The sequence below is a fragment of the Salmo trutta genome, chromosome 40 (genome assembly GCF_901001165.1).
Source record: "Salmo trutta chromosome 40, fSalTru1.1, whole genome shotgun sequence".
Lineage (NCBI taxonomy): Eukaryota > Metazoa > Chordata > Actinopteri > Salmoniformes > Salmonidae > Salmo > Salmo trutta.
This window is the reverse complement of record NC_042996.1, coordinates 22,422,280-22,439,056: the sequence shown is the minus strand read 5'-3', so window position 1 is coordinate 22,439,056 and position 16,777 is coordinate 22,422,280. Positions and strand designations below refer to the sequence as shown.

Below are 16,777 nucleotides of genomic sequence, written 5' to 3'. Positions count from 1 at the left end.
AACTACAATCTAATCTGTCATTTTAAAGGAAACTTGAATACAATATCTGCACATTCCAAAGATTCAAAAGTCATTTCTTCACTTACTAACTATTACGTTCAAGTAGGCGTAAAATGTCCCACCTAGTTTCATTTGTACCGTAAGATGTAATAGTTTTCTCCCTTTGTTCGGCAAAAGGGAAGAGGAGAGGACAATGTGATTAGGAATCCTTCCAATATATTAGGTAAGATGTAGGCTAAAGGTTTTCTCCTTTTGTTTGTGAACAGGGAAGTGGTGAGGAAAATGGAACAATAACATACGTGCAGAAGTACATTAGGTAAACTGTGGGTGCTTTGGGTCATTGATTATGAAATAGCAGAGTTTAAACATTGACACTGTATACACAGAGTATACCAAACATTGGGAACACCTTCTTAATATTGAGTTTCACCCCCCCCCATGTTGACTCCAGTGCTTTCCACAGTTTTGTCAAGTTGGCTGGATGTCCTTTGGGTGGTGGAACATTCTTGATACACGTCGGAAACTGTTGAGCGTGAACCCCAGCAACGTTTCAGTGCTTGACACAAACCGGTGTGCCTGGCACCTACTGCCATACCCCGTTCAAAGGCACTTAAATCTTTTTTCCTGCCTGTTCCATCTCTGAATGGCACACACACACACACACACACACACACACACACACACACACACACACACACACACACAATCCATGTCTCAATTGTCTCAAGGCTTAATAATCCTTCTTGAACCTGTCTCCTCCACTTCATCTACACTGATTAAAGTGGATTTAACAAGTGACATCAATAAGTGATCATAGCTTTCACCTGGATTCACCTGGTCAGGCTATGTCATGGAAAGAGCAGGTGTTCATAATGTTTTGTACACTCAGTATAGTACCATAATGTCTATTTAAGCCAACTATTAGTAGTAAGTGTTTAGCACTGATATCTATTAAGAAATAGCCAATCTCTGTTTCACTTCGAGTGTTGGCCCTTTTTACCTTCCGAGAGAGTTCTCAGGAATTATCGCCACGGCTGTGTACATCCCACCCCAAGCCGACACCAAAAATGATCAAAGTTCTTCATTGGACCCTGAACAAACTGCAGACTATCAACACACACACTGTCCAACTCGTAGAGATTTTACGCTGGACCACTGCTACATGCCACCCTCCGTTCAGCAAATCTGACCATGACTCAATTTTTCTCCTTCCTGCTACAAACAAAGACTCAAGAGGGAAGTTCCGGTGGTCAGGTCTGTACAACACTGGTCTGACCAACTAGAATCCATACTCTAAGACTGTTTTGATCACGTAGACTGGAATATGTTTTGGGTAGCCTCTAGGGATAACTCAGTCACCGCATTCATAAAAAAATGCATAGATGATGTGATATCGATAGTGTCTTTCAACACTCATTCAAATCAAAAACAGTGGATTAATGGCAGCCTTGTCGGGAAACTGAAGGAGAAAGATGCTTCTCATGAACACAGCAAGGTGACCGGTGGAACAATTGTATGGTTAAACAGTACAAATACAACCTATGCAGATCGATCAAGATGGTGAGACACAAGTACAGTACAGTGACAAAGCGAAGGAACGATTCAGCGGGAGTATGTAGCAGAGGTTTCTAACGATCACTGATTACAAAAGGAAATCCAGTCCCGTCTCGGACGCTAATGCCGCCCTACCGAACGAGCTAAACACCTCTTTCTCACACTTTGTGCAAAACAACTCTGAGCTGCCAAGGAGAGAACCTGAGGACAACGAGGGCTACTTGCTTATGGTCTCCAAAGACAATGTATGTAAGTCATTCAAACGTGTTAACCCTCGCAAGGCTGCCGGCCCAGACGACATCTCAATCCACGTGTGTAGACCAGCTAGCTGTTGAGTTATCTGACATTTTCAATCTCTCTAGCGCAGGCCGTTATCCCCACCTGCTTCAAGATGTCCACTGTTATCCCCGTGCCCAAGAAAGGGAAGGTAACTTAACTGAATGACTACCAACCCGTAGCACTGACTTCTGTCATCATGAAGTGTTTAGAGAGGCTAGTCAAAGGCTTCATCACCTCCTCCCTCCCGACACACTAAACCCTCTCCAATTTGCCTACTGCCCCGCTACCGGACGACGCAATTGCCATTGCACTGCACACTGCCCTCACCCACCTAGACAAGAGAAATGCCTATGTGAGGATGCTGTTCATCGACTACAGTTCAGCCTTTAATACCATAGTGCCCTCTAAGCTCACCACAATGCTCACCACAATGCTCAATGGTCACTCAAGGACACCTACTGTCCTGTATCTACAACTGCCAGAACACCCCCCCCCACCCACCCACCCAATTGCACCTTGAAGCCTTGAAGCCCACTGGCTGTGTCTGAAATGGCACTCTATTCCTTAGATAGTGCACTACCTTCGGTAAAGAAAACTGTTGCTTCCTTATGTGTATGCAAAACAGGCACAATTTCTTCCTCCTTCCTGGTCATGAGAATAAGATCATATTTCATCCGTTAGGGACACCACCCATGTTATTACAATACTCTTTTTTCTGAAGAATTTCTCAACCAGGTCTATGACCTATAGTGCCGTGAAAAAGTATTTGCCCCCTTTCTGATTTTCTCATTTTTGTTACTGAATGTTATCTTATCTTCAACTAAAACCTAATATTAGATAAAGGGGACCTGAGTTTACAAATAACACAACAATTATACTTTATTAATTTATTTAATTTACAAAGTTATGCTCACCCAATTCCTCTGTGTGAAAAGGTAATGCCCCCCTTACACTCAGTAATTGGTTGTGCCACCTCCAACCAAACAGCTTTATTGCCTTGTTGCAATGTTTGGAATGTTTTTGTCTGTATTTTTGTATTCTTATTTTCACTCTGCTGTCATTTGGGTAATTATTGTACAATGTTGTTTATTCATCGTCAGTTTTATCCCGTCACAGCCATTGAACTCTGTAGCTGTAAAATCAGCAATGGCTTCATGGTAACATCCCTAAGCATTTTCATTCCTGTCCTGCAATTCAGTTCAGAAGTACAACTGTATCGTTGATGTGTCTGGGTGGTTTAATACATCATTATTAACTTGACCATGCTTAAAGAGATATTCAATGTCTGATGTATTATTGAAACCCATCTACCTATCACCCTTATTTATGAGGTTTTTGTAATTGAATCTGTGCTTGAAATTCAACACCTGACTGAGAGACCTTACAGATGTTGTATGTATGGGGAACAGAGGAAGGGTTAGTCATTCAAAAATCATGTTAACCCCTATTATTTCACACAGAGTTGAGTCCATGTAACTTATGTGATTTGTTAAACTAAATTTTACTCCTGAATTAATTTAGGCTTGCCTAAACAAAGCGCTGAATATTTATACAACAACTATATTTTAGTGCTGAATTTTGTATTCATCTTTAAAAAAAATTATATTCTACTTTGACATTATTTTGTGTAGATTGTTGACAAAAAAACACTGTATATAACTATTAATTCTTGAAGAATACAACTTTTAAATGCCTCATGTGCTTAATTCAAATGTAATATCCCATCAGAACCCAAAATATAGGCTTGTTTTACTCCATTGTTTTTAAGCAATGTAATTGTGAACAAACACTGTATAGCCTCAAAACATGGTTAAAACTATTAGTTTTATACAGTATCATGGATTGTCAGTCCTTGCATCCATAACTCTATATGAATTTCACTGGTTACATTTCTCCAGCCCCATCCATCAGCTGCTTACAGTGGAGGGGAAACCGCTTTGTTATTGTTTGAACTGCATATTGCCCCTTTAATTTGACCTGAGGGATCTAACAATCAACCTAAAATCTGATGTATGGTCATATTTAAAAAAATGTCTATAAATAGCATACATGTTTCATTTTATTTGGTCTTCCACACCATCTTAAGCATTAAGACATCACATTTTGTTTTTTTCCCTAGCATTACACAGCTGTGGGGGGGGGGCAGGACCGAGTTTGGGAAACCCGGCCCTAGAGTGTAATAGGGTAAATCTGCAATGCCACTAAAGCTGTAAAGATAGACATCTTTATTTAGACATATCCTATCTTTTTGTAAAAGATAGGAAACGTTAACTCTCTGCTGGATATAATATATTCATATGGGACTTTACATACTGTAGAGTGGCAGGTTTGTTGTCACATTTCTTAAAAGTGACAAAGTGTATCAGATGATATATCATTAAAAGACAGTAGACTTCAGGGAACACCTATATCACTTTTTAGAGTGTAAAAATGAACTTGTATTTAATACACCACTTTGAAAGTGAGAATATCAACATGTTTTCAATGATAAAGGAAAGAAGAAAGGACATGTGATGTTGGTTGTTGATTGAATGTGTTGCCCAAACAATTTTAGACATGTTCAAGTCTCCGGCAAGGGTACTCATTATAAGGGTAATATGTGATTGACTGGGTTAAGACTTTGTTAGCCTGCTGAGATAAAGCTGAGTCTTTGGTCCTGCTTGCAGCGGTCTCTTCAAAGAGGAGGTCAAAGGGGGGTGAAGTGTAACACAGGTGGTCCAGTGACCACGCTCGTGTGATGAGTAAGGTGTACATTTTTTAACAAGAAATTTGTGGAGTGGTTGAAAAATGAGCTTTAATGACTCCAACCTAAGTGTATGTAAACTTCCGACTTCAACTGTAGCATTCTGTTGGTGGCAAGAATTTGATATAATAATTTAAATAGAAAAAATCTGAGTGCTGTTTTTTGTACCTGTTCATAAACCATGTGCCATGGAATCGGTACAAACAAGTTCCCTACCTTCTCCCTTTTCCACTTGCCTCCTCCATTTTTGTGGTAATTCTGCAGTCAGTTGGTTGTACATTTGGATTGAGCAGATATTCCCATATATTTTCGAGATCTGCATATGCGACATAACTCCTCTGTTTCTATTCATAATATCATTAATAAATATAATTTTTAAAAATGATCATTTTTTCCATAAAGCATACTTTTTTTTAATGAATCAGTATATTTGAGTTTAACCATAACATTTGTTGTAATATATGTTCTATCTTTTCTGGAGGATAAAACTGAAATTGTAACCAGCTTTGTATGGCTTGTTTAATTTTCAATTAGTCGGAAATGAGAAGTTGTTATCTGTATAAAGACACAAAGGCCATTTTAGAACAAAGGATGAGCCTTTCTTAATAATCTACTGGAGAACCATTTTGGTATAATTTACAGTATTTAGTGAGAGGTTTAAAGGTTTAATATTTAATCATTTAAGTGATGAGTGACTTGTCTGAGACATTGTCTGGTGCACAGGAGACCTGGCTTAGAACCTCCTCAGTCAAACAAACACATCTTCAGGTCTTAGGCAAGGTTACTCATCCCATGCATGGATCACTAAGCCACCTCTGTTGCACTCTCATTAAAGGGGGTGCACAGATCCTTCTGCTTCTCTTTGCCATAGAAAGTGTTGTTGTGCAGTAGGCCTGATGTCAAACCCAGTCAGTTATGTTGGTGCCGTGATCTCTGAGTATGAGGTCAAAGGGGGTGAAATGTAAATGAGGTGGTTTGATGAACCACGCTCTTTGATGAGTAAACTTGCTGGAGACTTGAAGACTTGTGTTAACTTCCTGAACTCACCCCTATGGGCTTTGGCTAATTGAGCTAACACAGTCTTGTGACATGTTGGAGACCCGGTTTGAAGCCAGTCAGTCACAAGAGCAAGATTAAATAGGGCAATGGCATGGATAATTACTTATGGGGGCCAAGTTGCGGATTTTGTGACACTCCCTTCTAACGTGTCCTGCGCTGCCTGTGATCATCATAGCCAAAACAGTTCAAATGCTAGAGCCACATTTATAGGAAAAAAAATAATTCAAGCTTCTGTTGACCACAGAGAGCATTTGTTCCTTTCTGTTCTCCTCTACCTTTCCTGGCTGGCAAAGTACCACAATGTTGTCTCTGGTTTTGAATCTGAATTTAGAAAACTGAACCTGAATGCATCTGTGAAGTTGCCTTCAGAAAGTATTCACACCCCTGGACTTTTTCCACACTTTGTTGTGTTACAGCCTGAGTTGAAAATTGATTAAATTGAGTTTTTTTGGCTCTGTCCATAATGTCAAGTGGAATTATGTTAATAATGTTAAACATTTTTTACAAGTTAATAAAAATGAAAAGCTGACATTAGTCAATAAGTATCCGACCCCTTTGTTATTGAAAGCCTGAATAAGTTCAGGAATAAAAATGTGCTCAACAAGTCACATAATAAGTTGCATGGACTCATTCTATACGCAACTTCTCTGTACCCCACATATAAAATGATCTGTAAGGTCCCTTTCAAACACAGGTTCAACCACAAATGGATTACAGGCAACATTCACACTGAGCTAAAAGGTAGAGCTGCCGCTTTCAAGGAGCGGGAAGCTTATAAGAAATCCCCCTATGCCCTCCGACGGACTATCAAACAGGCAAAGCATCCATACAGGACTAAGATCGAATCGTACTGCACCGGCTCCGATGCTCATCGGGTGTGGCAGAGCTTGCAAGCAATTACAGACTACAAAGGGAAGCACAGCCGAGAGCTGCCCAGTGACACGAGCCTACCAGACGAGCTAAATAACTTCTATGCTCGCTTCGAGGCAAGTAACACTGAAACATGCATGAGAGCATCAGCTGTTCCGAACGACAGTGTGATCATGCTCTCCGCAGCCGATGTGAGTAACAGGTCAACATTCACAAGGCCGCAGGGCCAGACGGATTAGCAGGACAAGTACTCCGAGCATGCGCTGACCAACTGGCAAGTGTCTTCACTGACATTTTCAAACTCTCCCTGTGAGTCTGTAATACCAACATGTTTCAAGCAGACCACCATAGTCCCTGTGCCCAAGAACACTAAGGTAACCTGTCTAAATGACTACCGACTCGTAGCACTCACGTCTGTAGCCATGAAATGTTTTGAAAGGCTGGTCATGGCTCACATCAACACTTTATCCCAGAAACCCTAGACCCACTCCAATTTGCATAACGCACCAACAGATCCACAACTGATGCAATCTCTATTGCACTCCACACTGCCTTTTCACACCTGGACAAAAGGAACACCTATGTGATAATGCTATTCATTTACTACAGCTCAGCATTTAACACCATAGTGCCCTTAAAGCTCATCACTAAGCTAAGGACCCTGGGACTAAACACCTCCCTCTGCAACTGGATCTTGGACTTCCTGACGGGCCACCCCCAGGTGGTAAGGGTAGGTAACAACACATCTGCCACGCTGATCTTCAACACGGGGGCCCCTCATGGGTGCGTGCTCAGCCCCCTCCTGTACTCCCTGTTCACTCATGACTGTACGGCCAGGTACAACTCCAACACCATCATTAAGTTTGCTGATGACACAGCAGTGGTGGGCCTGATCACCGACAATGATGAGACAGCCTATAGCAAGGAGGTCAGAGACCTGACCGTGTGGTGCAAGGACAACAACCTCTCCCTAAATGAAATCAAGACAAAGGAGATGATTGTGGACTACAGGAAATGGAGGACCGAGCACGCCCCCATTCTCATCGACGGGGCTGTAGTGGAGCAGGTTGATAGCTTCAAGTTCCTTGGCGTCCACATCACCAACAACCTAAAATGGTCCAAGCACACCAAGACAGTTGTGAAGAGGGCATAACAAAACCTATTCCCCCTCAGGAGACTGAAAAGATTTGTCATGGGTCCTCAGATCCTCAAAAGGTTTTGCAGCTGCACCATCGAGAGCATCCTGACGGGTTGCATCACTGCCTGGTATGGCAACTGCTCGGCCTCCGACCGCAAGGCACTTCAGAGGGTACTGCGTACGGCCCAGTTCATCACCGGGCCAAGCTTCCTGCCATCCAGGACCTCTATACCAGACGGTGTCAGAGGAAGGCCCTAAAAATTGTCAAAGACTACAGCCACCCTAGACATAGACTGTTCTCTCAGCTACCACATGGCAAGCGGTACTGGAACACCAAGTCTAGGTCCAAGAGGCTTCTAAATAACTTCTACCCCAAGCCATAAGACTCCTGAACAGCTAATCAAATGACTACCCAGACTATTTGCATTGCCCCCCCCCCCCACCCAGAACGCTGCTGCTACTCTGTTATTATCTATGCATAGTCACTTTAATAACTCTAATTACATGTACATATTACCTCAATTACCTCGACACCGGTGCCCCCGCACATTGACTTTGACTCTGTACCGGTAGCCCCTGTATATAGCCCCACTAGTGTTATTTTCTGCTGCTCTTTAATTATTTGTTATTCTTATCTCTTACTTTTTGGAGTATTTTCTTAAAACTGCATTGTTGGTTAAGGGCTTGTAAGTAAGCCTTTCACTGTTGTATTTGGTGCACGTGACAAATACAATTTGATTTGATTTGAAATACCAGGGAGGTTTTCCATTGCCTCGCAGGGCACCTATTGGTAGATTGGTAAAAGTTATTGTGAATTTATTAATTACACTTTGAATGCTGTATCAATACATTCAGTCACTACAAATATACAGGCGTCCTTCCTAACTCAGTTGTCGGAGAGGAAGGAAACTGCTCAGGGATTTCACCATAAAGCCAATGGTGACTTTAATTTGTAATTTTTAAATTGTATTAGCGCCGTAACGCTAGCGAATCTTCCTGGTATCCAACACCAATTAACAAGACATTACAAACAACCAAAATCAAGACATTTGTCACGACCGTCGTAGTGAGTAGACCAAAATGCAGCGGGTACGTGAATGCTCATATTTACTTTATTTAGAACACTACACAAAACAAGAAAACAAAAAAACGAACGACAGCTAAACAGTTCTGCAGGCTAACCAAAGCAGTGCAAAAACAACTTCCCACAAAAGACAGGTGGAAAAAAGGGCTACCTAAGTATGGCTCCCAATTAGCAACAATGATGTACAGCTGTTCCTGATTGAGAGCCATACCAGGCCAACACAAAGAAATACACAACATAGAAAAAACCTAGAAATACAAAAACATAGAACCATACCCAAAAACCCCGAAAACACAAAACAAACACACCCTTGCCACGCCCTGACCAAACTACAATAACAAATAACCCCTTATACTGGTCAGGACGTGACAGTACCCCCCCAAAGGTGCAGACCCCGGATGCACCTGAAACTAAAAACTAACAAAACAATAACCCACAACAAAAAATCCCAAAACTACAGGGGAGGGAAGGGAGGGTGGCCACCGTCACCGATGGTTCTAGTGCAACACCCCCCCTTCCCAATCCTCCTACCACGGAGGTGGCTCAGGCTCCGGCCTTAGTCCCCAACCTAACCTGTCCACCCCCGCTGAAGGCTCAGGGCTAAGGCGCGTCGCTAGAGTCCTCAGGCTGATGCGCGTCGCTGGAGACCTCGGGCTGATGCGCGTCGCTGGAGACCTCGAGCTGAAGCGCGTCGCTGGAGACCTCGGGCTGATGCGAGTCGCTGGCTGCGCCGGTTCTGGACTGAAGGGCGACTCTGGCTGCGCCGGTTCCGGACTGAAGGGCGACTCTGGCTGCGCCGGTTCCGGACTGAAGGGCGACTCTGGCTGCGCCGGTTCCGGACTGAAGGGCGACTCTGGCTGCGCCGGCTCCGGACTGAAGGGCGACTCTGGCTGCGCCGGTTCCGGACTGAAGGGCGAATCTGGCTGCGCCGGTTCCGGACTGAAGGGTGACTCTGGCTGCGCCGGCTCCGAACTGAAGGGCTGTCTCTGTCGGCTCCAGACTGAAGGGCCGTCTCTATCGGCTCCGGACTGAAGGGCCGTCTCTGTCGGCTTCGGACTGAAGGGCGACTCTGGCTGCGCCGGTTCCGGACTGAAGGGCGACTCTGGCTGCGCCGGCTCCGGACTGAAGGGCCGTCTCTATCGGCTCCGGACTGAAGGGCCGTCTCTGTCGGCTCCGGACTGAAGGGCCGTCTCTGTCGGCTCCGGACTGAAGGGCCGTCTCTGTCGGCTCCGGACTGAAGGGCCGTCTCTGTCGGCTCCGGACTGAAGGGCCGTCTCTGACGGCTCCGGACTGTGGGCCGTCTTTGCAGGCTCCGGACTGTAGGACGTCACCGGATGCACTGGACGGGGCACTGTCGCCAGAAGCTCTGGACGGGGTACTGTCGTCGGAAGCTCTAGACGGGGCACTGTCGCCAGAAGCTCTGGATGGGGTACTGTCGTCGGGAGCTCTGGACGGGGTACTGTCATTGGAAGCTCTGGACTGGAGCTGCGCACTGAAGGCCTGCTGCGTGGGGCTGGCTTGTGAGGCGCCAGACTATTTTCACGCACCACAGGGCTAGTGCGAGGAGCGGGAACAGGACGTACTGGACTGGGCTGACGCACTGGAGGCCTGGTGCGTGGTGCTGGCTTTGGAGGCGCCAGACTGGAGACACACACCTCAGGACTAGTGCGAGGAGCGGGAACAGGATACACTGGGCCGTGGAGGCGCACTGGCGGTCTCGAGCGCAGGACTGGCACCACCAGTACTGGCTGGGTGCCCGCTTCCCCCCGGCAAATGCAGGACGCTGGCACCCAGCAAACCGGCCTGTGGATGCTCGGCCTTGACGCCGTGTGCATCACCCCATAGCACAGGGCCTGACCAGTACCACGCTGCCTCCGGTAAGCATGGGGATTTGGCTTAGGGCTCAACCCTGGCCCAGCCAAACTACCCGTGTGCCCCCCCAAAATGTTTTTGGGGCTGCCTCTCAGGCTTCCATGCCAGCCGTGTTCCAGCATAACACTCCCGGTCCTCTCCAGCCTTCCTCCATGGTCCCTCTCCGGCTAGGGTCTCCTCCCAAGTCCACGACTCCAGATAGCTCCTCTCCAGCTCCTTACCCCGCTGCTTGGTCCGTTTTTGGTGGGATGTTCTGTCACGACCGTCGTAGTGAGTAGACCAAAATGCAGCGGGTACGTGAATACTCATATTTACAACACTACACAAAACAAGAAAACGAAAAAACGAATGACAGCTAAACAGTTCTGCAGGCTAACCATAGCAGTGCAAAAACAACTTCCCACAAAAGACAGGTGGAAAAAAGGGCTACCTAAGTATGGCTCCCAATCAGCAACAACGATGTACAGCTGTTCCTGATTGAGAGCCATACCAGGCCAACACAAAGAAATACACAACATAGAAAAAACCTAGAAATACAAAAACATAGAACCATACCCAAAAACCTGATAACACAAAACAAACACACCCCTGCCACGCCCTGACCAAACTACAATAACAAATAACCCCTTATACTGGTCAGGACGTGACAACATTCAACAAGTAGACAATAGAGATAATTAAAATACCTGACAGGAAACACATTTAACATTCCGTTGATGCTTTCTATTTGCTGTCCAGTCATATGGTCTATCGCATTAGATGTTCTTTTATTTTTTTCTTGAAGGTGGATTTAATTTTTGCCTGAGAAATATGGATTGGTAAGGGGTTCCATTCAGCTATGGCTCTATATAAAATTGTAGATTTTAGGCAATTTGTCCTTGGCTTGGGTTGTTTTAGCTGCCCTGAATTTGCCTGTCTGATTTGGTGGTTATGCGTGTTGCTAGTATGCACTAATTGGACTGAAAAATACTTTTTTTTTTTTAAATATAACGTTCCGAAAGAAAATCAGAAGATTAAATACTAATTTGTTTTTAACGTGAAGCCATGAGAGATTCTGATGTTGTCATAGTCCGTGTATGTAGGTGGCAGGGAAGTCAGGCGCAGGAGAAAACAGAGTGGTTAAAAATGGAATATTTATTTCCAAAACCAACGTAGAAAAATAATCTGGGTAAAACAATAACCCGTCGCACACCGATACAGAAACAACACGTACATAACAAACAAACAATCACCGACAGAGAAATGAGGGGAAGCAGAGGGTTAAATACGCAACATATAATTACTGGGATATGAAACAGGTGTGTAAAGAGACCAGACAAAACCAATGGAAAATGAAAAACTGATCAATGGTGGCTAGAAGGCCGGTGACGTCGACCGCCGAACACCACCCGAACAAGGAGGGGCGTCAACTTCAGTATAAGTCGTGACAGATGTATTTGGATAATATTCATACAGTTAGAGCAATGAAGAGCTAATCTGGCAGCCCTGTTTTGAGCCATTTGGAGCATTTTTATATCTTTCTTTGCTGCAGATGACCATATAAACGGACAGTACTCTAAGTGTGATAGGTCCAGGGATTGAATCACCTGATTCAGTGTGCTAGATGTTACATACTCTAAACATTTTCTTGTAACAGCAATTCCCTTACCCATCTCAATATCAATATTATCTGTGTTCTGACCATGATGAAGCTGCTTCCAACATGATGCCTTGTAGTTTTGTTTTTTTCACTTACTCTACATGTGTTCTATTCATCAACACATTCAACTGGGGATCATCAGCAAGCATATATCTTGAACCAAATACAAAACATTTAGTTTTAGAAATGTTCAACACCAATTTGTTCATATCAACCCACTCAGACACCATTCTTAGTTCACTGCTCAGTTCATCTGTTAGCTCATTACATTCTGATGCTGCACTATACATTGTAGAGTCCTCAGCATACATGACCCCTCTTGCTTTGCTCATTAAAGAAGGTAAATCATTAGTAAAGATAGAGTAGGGAAGTGGGCCTAGGCAACTTCCTTGAGGACCACCAAAGTCTATATCTTTACTGTTTGAAAAGCTACCATTAAAGAACACTTCTTGCCTTCTCCTGGATAGATAGCTTTCCATCCAGGATAGAGCTGCAGACTTAAAACCATAACATTTGAGTTTACCTAGAAACAGTTCATGATCAATTACATCAAAAGCAGCACTGAAATCTAGCAACACTGCACCAACTAACTTTCTGTCATTCATACTCTTTAACCAATCATCTGTCATTTGTGTTAAGGCCGTACTTGTAGAATAGCCTTCTTTGTATGCATGCTGGAAACAAGTTATCAGACCATTACAGGAGAAATAATCCTTGATTTGTACAGATACAATTTTTTCCAATAATTTACTTAAAACCTGTTGGGGCTAGGGGGCAGTATTTGCAAAAAACGGACCGATTTAAACTGGTTACTACTCTTGCCCAGATTCGAGAATATGCATATAATTAGATTTGGATAGAAAACACTCTAAAGTTTCTAAAACTGTTTGAATGGTGTCTGTGAGTATAACAGAACTCATATGGCAGGCCAAAACCTGAGAAGATTCCATACAGGAAGTGCCCTGTCTGACAATTTGTTGTCATTCTGTTGCATCTCTATCGAAAATACAGCATCTGTGCTGTAAAGTGAAATTTTCTAAGGCTTCCATTGGCTCTCTAAAGCTGCCAGAAAGTGGAATAGGGTGTCTGCTGTCTCTGGGCGAAGAACAGCAGGAGAGTTTGTGAGTGGTCAGCCTGGGGACAGTGAGACTGAGATGCGCATTCACGAGAATTCTCAATTTTTTTCTTTCAGCCTTTGAATGAATACAATGTAGCCCGGTTGGAATATTATCGCTATTTTACGAGAAAAAATATAGATTAAAATTAAAATAGATTTTAAACAGCGTTTGACATGCTTCTAAGTACGGTAATGGAATATTTTGAATTTTTTTGTCACAAAATGGACTCGCCCTTCGGATAGTGACCTGAACGTACGAACAAAACGGAGCTATTTGAATATAACTATGGATTATTTGGAACCAAAACAACATTTGTTGTTGAAGTAGAAGTCCTAGGAGTGCATTCTGATGAAGAACAGCAAAGGTAATCCAATTTTTCGCATAGTAATTCTGAGTTTAGTGAGCCCCGAACTTGGTGGGTGTCAAAATAGCTAGCCATGATGGCCGAGCTATGTACTCAGAATATTGCAAAATGTGCTTTCACCGAAAAGCTATTTTAAAATCTGACACCGCGATTGCATAAAGGAGTTCTGTATCTATAATTCTTAAAATAATTGTTATGTTTTTTGTGAACGTTTATCATGAGTAATGTAGTAAATTCACCGGAAGTTTTCAGTGGGTATGCTAGTTCTGAACATCACATGCTAATGTAGAAAACTGGTTTTTGATATAAATATGAACTTGATTGAACAAAACATGCATGTATTGTATAACATAATGTCCTAGGAGTGTCATCTGATGAAGATCATCAAAGGTTAGTGCTGCATTTAGCTGTGGTTTTGTTTTTTGTGACATATATGCTTACTTTGAAAATGGCTGTGTGATTATTTTTGGCAGGGTATAGTTATAGCATTTTTGAGGTATTTGTATTTCGCGCCATGCGATTCCACTGGCTGTTGACTAGGGTGGGACGCAAGCGTCCCACCTTACCCAGGGAGGTTAACACAGGCAGCAAGCCTATAGGACGACTATTAGGACCAGTGAATGCAGATTATTTTATCCTTAGGTAGTGGCATAACCTTTGACTCTTTCCAGACTTTTGGCCCTCCCCAGACATCAAGCACTTATTAAAAATATGAGAGATTGGGGTAGATATTTGGTTAGCTGTAACTCTAAGCAATTTGGCGTCAAGATTATCTGTACCAGGTGACTTGTCATCCAAAAGAGACAACAGCATCCTTTCTAACTCTTACCTTTCTACTTGGTGAAATTCGAACATGCATTGCCTCTCCTTCATGATACAATCTTTTATAAGGGTATGTGACATGCGCCATCAGTTGGAATCATAGCATTCCTCAACTTGTTCACTTTAAAACAGTTACAGAGTTTAATGACTGTGATAGGAGAAAATTTAGGATGGATAATCCACATTGTAGTTACTCCACAATACTAACCTAATTGACAGATTATAAAAATGGGAGACTGTGCAGAAGAAAATATTCCAAAACTGTCACGTCCTCACCATAGTAAGCTGTTATTTTCTATGGTAGAGTAGGTCAGGGTGTGACAGGGGGGGTTTCTAGCTTAGTTTTTCTATGTTGTTATGTTCTAGTTTTGTATTTCTATGTTGGGTTGTTCTAGTTTTATATTTCTATGTTGGGCTGTGTTTGGGATGATCTCCAATTAGAGGCAGCTGGTCATCATTGTCTCTAATTGGAGGTCATATTTAAGTTGGTGTTTGTCCCACCTGAGTTTGTGGGAGATTAATTTTGAGTAGTGTATGTTTCACCTCTGTGTCACGGTTCGTTGTTTTTTGTCATTAAGTTTATTTATGTATTGCATAGTTTCACAGTATAAAAAAAAACAAAAAATGTACTAAGATGTACTATTGTAAAGTGGTTGTTCCACTGGATATCATAAGGTGAATGCACCACTTTGTAAGTCGCTCTGGATAAGAGCGTGTACTAAATGACGTAAATGTAAATGTATAAATAAAATTCCTACGACAACCATGACAAAAACATGCATCCTGTTTGCAACAAGGCACTAAAGTTATAATATAAAATATAAAATATTACATTCAAAATTATGGAATTCAAATACAATTTATGTTGGCAATGAAATCGCTCCATATGTTCAGCTGGAGGACACAACGTTGTGCAACGTTCAGATAGAAATACAGCATTTAGAACAAACACCCCTCTCTGGCATGTAGAATAAGGAATTGTATCAGCTCTATTCATGAAAGTTCAACAATGTTAATTTACTGAACATGGCCCTGATAATGGATTGAATGTCATTAGTTAAAAATTCCTCAGAGAAACCAAAGATTAAACATTCAACTCATTCCCCCACCGAGTCCCTATAGAGTTAATAGCAATCCCTTTCCAGTTAAAACTTTTCTTGCATATCGGTTTATTTCCTGGTCTTATTCAAAGCAGGTGGGTCAGAGAAGGGTATAAAAGACCAGAGATAAGGGCAGTTTAGTGAATTGTCCTGTGGTTCTGTCACACTGTCTCTCTCTCTGTCTCTCGTTAAGACTGGTGAGCTAGGGAGCATGGTTCCTCCAGGGTGGACTCTGGTAGCTGTCTTACTTTCTCTTGTCTCAGGTACAGTAGGTCTTCTTTGAAACTTGACTGTGATCATTTTTTTAAGCATTTTTATCCGGATTAACTGATTGTCCCCACTGCAAGCGTATATATGGTAAAAATGAGTTATTACTGTACAGAATTGTACTCCAGTTTGCGTATGGATGGACTGGCATATTAATATTTTGTTATTTCTAGTTCTAGGCCCAGTTGGTTCTGTTTCAACCTCTGATACCCATCAAAGTAAGTAAAGTACCTTTCTCTATATTACATATACATAGAAGGCCAGTTTCTCAGACACAGATCAAGCCTAGTTCTGGACTATGAAGCTCTTTCATTGGAGAATCTCCATTGAGAGTGATTTTTAGTCCTGTACCAGACTTAATCCGTGTCTGGGAAACCGGCCCATAAAGGGCAACTCCGACACTTTTCAACCTCATATTCATAAACTCGAGCACCAAACCAGTCTACATATGTGAAAACGATACGTTTCTATGATCTGTGGTTAAAAAGATACTGTAAGAAGAAAGTTCCTAAAAAATGCTTCACAGGGTAGAATTACAAGTAAGAAAAAAAACCTGCATGGTATTTTCTTGCTCCCCACGTCCTCATGAATTTCATAGTGCTTGAAACTTTAGATTGCTCATACTGAAAAATAATATATAGACATATTTTTTAACAATATGTATGTAAATGTATTTAATTATACATATGTCAATTATAGATATCTAAATATATGTTTAAGCTTTATATTTACATATATTTAAATGTACATAAATATATTGACATATTACAAAATTGGCCATTTTTATATATTTCTGCATGTATATTTATATATTTAAATACGCGGTGTGGAAATACATTTTGACAGCATGCTGTGGTAGCTAGTAAAA

At 42.4% G+C, this 16,777-nt stretch overlaps 1 protein-coding gene across 1 annotated transcript in view; it reads left to right on the top strand.

Moving 5' to 3' along the window:
- The first annotated feature begins 15,772 nt into the window (after positions 1-15,772).
- Positions 15,773-16,777, top strand: part of LOC115180196 (mucin-2) — a 41,320-nt gene continuing 40,315 nt past the window's right edge. Inside the window, exons 1-2 of the mRNA XM_029742092.1 lie at positions 15,773-15,905; positions 16,083-16,127. Coding sequence (XP_029597952.1) covers positions 15,854-15,905; positions 16,083-16,127 — 97 coding nt within the window. The 5' untranslated portion in view covers positions 15,773-15,853. The remainder of the gene's footprint in view (positions 15,906-16,082; positions 16,128-16,777) is intronic.